The 6103-nt window shown below is 45.4% G+C and overlaps 1 protein-coding gene across 1 annotated transcript in view; it reads right to left on the bottom strand.

The window, feature by feature from the left end:
- Positions 1–3926, bottom strand: part of LOC149352956 (SUN domain-containing ossification factor) — a 102948-nt gene extending 99022 nt beyond the window's left edge. The window contains exon 1 of the mRNA XM_089582165.1: positions 3412–3926. Coding sequence (XP_089438291.1) covers positions 3412–3458 — 47 coding nt within the window. The 5' untranslated portion in view covers positions 3459–3926. The remainder of the gene's footprint in view (positions 1–3411) is intronic.
- Positions 3927–6103: the final 2177 nt, after the last annotated feature.

Genomic DNA, 6103 nt, shown 5'->3' on the forward strand with positions numbered 1-6103 from the left:
CTCCCAGGAAGGAAACAACTGCAAGACCAAAAAAAAAAGCAGGCAATGGCAGAAAAGCAGCATGGCGCTTTTATGCGCTGTTTGCGGTAAAGTCGGTGAGTCTAGCACGTCGGTTCCCAACCGCCGAGCACGAGAACCACCAGTTGTGGGCAGGCGAGAGAACGCATGCAGCTCTGTTTTCGCTGGATTCCTTATCTCTCAGTTCGCTGAGCCCAATCCCACGCGACGGCGTCGTCCCCTCAGCTTGATAGCATCGGGATGGGGCGATTATATACACGCAGTTCGTACAGGTCTCTCCAGTATGGAACGCAATAACCAGTTTACGCAAAAATAAAAATGTTTTGGTTATTTCCGCACTAAAGTTGAAAATGACTAGGTATTATACACCAAGAGGAAAACTAGTTATAAAACAGGAATAAGTGCCCTTCCCTGCTGAAAAAAAGTTATATGATGCAATAACCTCATAGAGGCTTCATCACAGAATATCATACAATTTGTATAATATTCTATGACATCTCTATGATGACTGATTTTACAGAAATGTATGACATTTGTATGATATTTTTTATGATTTGTAAGATAAGTCTATGATATTTTATGACAAACTATGAGTTTATTGCATCATACAACTTTTTTCAGCAGGGTTGTCACCCACATTATAATCATTAATAGAATGCTCAAAAATGTGTTCCCTCTCATATTTCAAGGGCCTGTACATACATCAAGTGATTGTGTGCTAGCGTGTATTTTGTACTTTTATATAGCATGTGAAAAGCCATTTGCCTTTCTTCTTTATACTCTTTCCTTCTACCTTTTACCTCCCTATGTCCTACCTCTTACTATCCTTCCTTTCCCTTTTCGATGGCCACCGTTTCAGTGGTCGGCTTCGAGTGAGGCAGTTACTGTAGCCGGCAACCCCTTTCCTTCTGCACTTTTTTTTTGTTGTTACAGAATATACTCTCCTATTGCAACTACTACTAATAACCAGGAGGGCGCATATCACCCGAAGCGCTGGTTCGATGGTTGTCACCGACGGCTCGGAAGCAACAAACTACGGCTTTTAACGAACAAAAAGTGAACGAGATGCTACACGAGCTCGCTATGAGATTTATAGTATAAAGAGCGGTAAAGAATAACAGCATCCTCAACTCTATACAGCACGAGAGGTAGAGTTTGACAACCACTTCCGGTGGTACAATAACCGCACATGTTGAAAAGGCCCCCCCAAAAAAAGCCATTCCTGACAAACGCATAGGCCAAAATACACCATCTTGAGGAAAACCTTACTTCCAGAGGAGAATAGTACACAAAAAAATATGTTTGCTCACTTCGTACATTCTTCGGCTCTCGACGTTGTATGCACATACTGGTAGACAAAACGAGAGTGCGTCATTAAAGTGCACACAAAAAAAAAACTTTAATATTCCCACCATCAATAGACTTTCCACCTAACGAGAGGCTAAAAAAATTAATGGCCCAATCACTGATGGCCGTCCTCGTCGTGATATTGCGTAACATAGTTGTTTATCTTTCGGTAATGGCTGGATAAAAGCACACCTTACAAAAGCGCCGGGATTTCAATGAAACAACGAGAATTATTCGTTCGCAAAGTAAACCACAGCTCATTCAACACGCAGATTGCCCTGAAAAGTAGCACATAATCTGAAGAAAATGGGTGAAGTCACCGCAACTTATCCCGAATTTTTAGCTCCGCAGTGGGTTGCGACATGATCGCGAATAACTACTTATTATATTCTGCAGTAGCTATTAAACCCTGCGCCTTTGCGAATCGTTTGCGGAATGCAGGAGAGCAAAGCCTGCCACATAACAGATATTATGTCAACCAACGCAAAAATTGAGGGCGCACTTTGACTGTCTAACGTGCGTAGAGGCGAAAGCGTTTTCCGCACCACTTTGACTGCCTCTGTGGCACTGGTGACTTCACCACTAGTTGACGTCACACATAATTAATGACTAATCACCAATTAATTACTAGGTTATTACTAATTACTCATTAACGACGCTTAAGCTTAGCCTTTAGGAGTGGAACGCGACAGCGTGCTGCAGCGCTGCCAGGGAGTCCAAGGAACGCCGTCGCCCGTTGGAAACACCTTTGAACGCAACGCATTTTTGAGGACAGGAAATGGCGCAGTAATTCTCTGTCATCTCGGTGGTCACCCGAACCGCACCGTAAAGGAAGGGAGGAAATGAGAGTGAAAGAAGAAAGAGGTGCCGTAATCAAGGAAATGAATATTGTATTTGAGGAAAGGAAATGACGCAATAACTGTCTGACATATCTCGGTAAACACCAGTCATCCGTTTGATTGATAGCTACAGTGTGGCAGAATTGCGGCCGACAGTATGAGCCATTACAGGCTTTCGCCTTGATATATTATTTCCAGCATTTCCTTTCTTCCTTCGCTTGCGCGAGCAGCAACCACTCAGCGACGGTCCAGAAACGCGTAGCGAGCGGTACGTGTCTACCTCAAAGCGGAAACACACGCTAGGAATGCCCCTGCAGCCTAGTACACGTCATTATAGGTGTTACAGGGCTACACAACGAAAGGGAAACGTCCCACATCCTTTGTATCGCAAAATAATTCGGACGCAAACAACGCATGAGGCGTTCAGTGAGAGCCGTATAACAGAACGAAGTTACTTCAGCGGCCCATTTACCGAATAGCCATGATGAAACAGCCATTTCAATATGACTACAGCAGTAACTACTTTGGTGGGGCAATACTAGTCACAATGTTGTCCCTGTGGCATACGAAGTGGTTTAAAAGCAAGCACTGTAGACGAACATAGCTATTATTTTTATTTTAACAATACGTATCAGAAAATATCGCGATGATGAGAAGGCACCCAATAATTGCTTGGCGATGTTCTAGCAGTTGGGCAACGGCTGCAATCTGAGAACAATCGGAATAGCATCGAAATTATTTTCGCCATAAAAGGACAGGGAATATTCAATATTCACCACTGACATCTTCAGCCCACGAAACAAGTTTCGCACGCGAGATGGATCAACTGCACACATTAAGGGGTGCTGTCGAGTCGTACAGGACGACGACGCAGTCCCAATGAATAGATATTACTTTAACCGCTGGTGTGTCCAATAAGCATCACAGCAGACTTGGCCTGCTACACATTTTGTACCAGAGCGACACTGCCTTGACACACATCGCGCGGATATTCTTCCAGAGGTCATTGTAAACACACTGCAGTAACAACGGCAACAAACTGCGCATACGCTGTGTATGGGTAGCCAGAAGGTTGGCTAACAGGACCCGCCTAGGCAACGAGGTGGCATAGGTATGTGTTAGCGATTCGAAAAGGACTCCTCACCATGCAAACAACAGTCAGCTGTCAAGCCAGTGCGTTAAACAGAAACGAAAAGGCAGGACTCACCCTAGAAGCCAGACGACGATGCAGAGAGCGAAATACTTTATCGCCATCCCGAATTTTTGGTCATCGCAGCTTTGGTCATGCTGGCGTCGAAGCGTTGAGGCACAATTAATTTTGAAGACCCCTAAGTAGTCATACGTATAGTCGATGTATTACACCACCAGCCGTAGAAGCCGTGACATACAAGACTGACGTGTATTAGGGGCGTCCTTGCGGCGCCTGCGAAGGCTTTGAACATTGGTTCGCGCAGCACGTAGGTTCGTCGCACTGGTAGCTTGGGTAAGAGGGAGGGCTATGACGTCTCCGTACCTCGACGATGTTCGGCGCAAAGCGTGGTCATAACGCCGGTCCCCGCGATGAAGAATGTGGACTAAATTGGGATTTTCCGGGCATACGCGGTATAAACATGCCACGCTACACTGCAATTTGATCGACCGGGCGAATTTACATACGCTTTCCCTGCGAATTTGGCTCTCGAGGCCTACTCACAACCACCCTGGCCGTTGTAGCCGACGCCACCCGAGTTCTTGACAGTTAGCGCCATCTGAGAATGGTTTTCACAACTTTTACAACTTTGATGCTAGAATCTGAAAGTCCGCACAGAATTATTTTGCTCCTAAAGAAATAAAAATGAAGATTTCTAATTTGTAAGTAAGTGTTCAGTGTAAGTCTAACACCGCACGCATGGATATCCAGGTATGTATTTAATGTAGATGTTCTATATGACGCCAGGCGGCGCGGGTAGACCATTCTAATGAAAACCGCGGAATTTGAATGACCAAAACTTCTTGCATCTTTTCAACCGCGATCTGCTCTGAAACACACCATTAGAACGCCAAAAAACTTTTCTTTAGTAAAAAGATGTACAACAGACATCTTTCACTTTTCGTTGAGATACGACGAAGACATGACTTTGAATGCGACGGCGACCAGACGACCCTGGCATACTCGCATGAAGCCTTAGCTTTCAAGCATTGGCTATCATTTATTCGAACTTACAGTGCCGTCGCCAAAATTTGGAACCTTTTTGGCGTGCGTCATTTTCTTCCGATATACATACTTGGGTACTACGCATTTTCTGATCAATGCCGTGCGGCTGCAGCTGCGCAGTCGCGTTCTAAACAGTCACCACTGCAGCAGCTGCGGCATCTGAAAGAAGTTAAATCTGGTTTGGTTTGGTTTGGTTTATGGGGTTTAACGTCCCAAAGCGACTCAGGCTATGAGAGACGCCGTAGTGAAGGGCTCCGGAAATTTGTTTACCGACAGGCAATTTTTCACAAATGACATTCAAGCCGACGTTCGGCGTTCACGCACGCTACCATTGTCTTTTCGCGCTCTCACAGACTATATAGTTGAAGACAACCGTGAGAAAGAAAAAAAGATGTTTTACAGTCATGATGTGGCACGAACTTGCATTTCCATTGTGCTCCGAGCACTTCCCGCCAGCAATAGGCAATTCGTATGAATGGAGCTGACGTCTACAGTTTGGAATGAGGCGGACATGGCGCTTTGCGTGCATGGTTCTCGCAAACGGCCTTTTCAGGGAAGGGAAGGGCTCTGGCGCCCTCCACTTACGCCAGCACTGAAACAAAGATAAAATTATGGACATTTATGGGTACATTAATCAAATTTAGCTTCATAGCTGCCGCCTTTATAAAAAAAAATTTTCTAGTCACACAGGGTTTGCTTTAGGGACACATTGTGAGGCCATTGTAGCAAAATTCCGAAGCTCAGGACGGGGCAAGGACTATACAGCTGAGGCTAGTAACGGCTATGTTACGGTTGGTTAAGCAGTGTGGTGTCGTCTTGACGAATGCCATAAAGAAACAAAATGAAGTAGGGTTTATTTTTCATTGGTTCAGGCACAGAACCAAAGAAAAAACGGCTACTGGGATCAGCCTTTTGCCGAATTGGCTTCTCTCTCGGATATTACGGAAACTTGCAGCGGTTGAATCTGGTGGCTGTTTTGCGTGCAATCCAATTTCAATTTTATTCGCATCTGTACAAGTACAGATAAGGAGAACAGACAAAGAGGAAAAAAAATTGACTTGACTGGGGCTTGTACCCCCTCATAGCACTCAGGCGCAGAGGAAGATCCCACAAACGTCAACTTTCAAAATTTTCATCTTGCGATACACTTTATAGACAGGTTTGTGGACAGCTGTACATGAAGATACCGGTAATAAAAAAAAAGGGGGAGGGGACGAGGGAAGTCGCGTAAAAGCTTGGCGACTTTACGGCGTCACTGACACCCGTGCGCGAGCAAAACGAAACGAACAGTACGATAGCAGCACTGACTTTTCGCTCCGTTATCCGAAACATGCTGGAAAACGCTAGCAAGGTCTCGCCGCATTGAGGTAGCTGCCGCAATCGTGCGTCTGTGTCAGTCGCTCGAATTCTTCGCCTATCCCTATCAAGCATGCCTCTCTTCGTAAAATTGGTTAAACTGGTAAAATGGTAAATTGGTTTTTGAGGGAAGGAAATGGCGCAGTATCTGTCTCACATATATCGGCGGACACTTGAAGCGCGCCGTAATAGAAGGGAGGAAGGTAGGGGTGAAAGAAGGAAGAGAGAAAGAGGTGCCGTAGTGGAGGTCTCCGGAATAATTTCGGCCACCTGGGGTTCTTTAACGTGCACTAACATCGCAAAGCACACGGGCGCCTCTTGCGGAGGCACTGACTTTTCTCTCCGTTAT

Source organism: Amblyomma mixtum, chromosome 3 (assembly GCF_055824585.1).
Source record: "Amblyomma mixtum isolate Tamu chromosome 3, ASM5582458v1, whole genome shotgun sequence".
Taxonomy (NCBI): Eukaryota; Metazoa; Arthropoda; class Arachnida; order Ixodida; family Ixodidae; genus Amblyomma; species Amblyomma mixtum.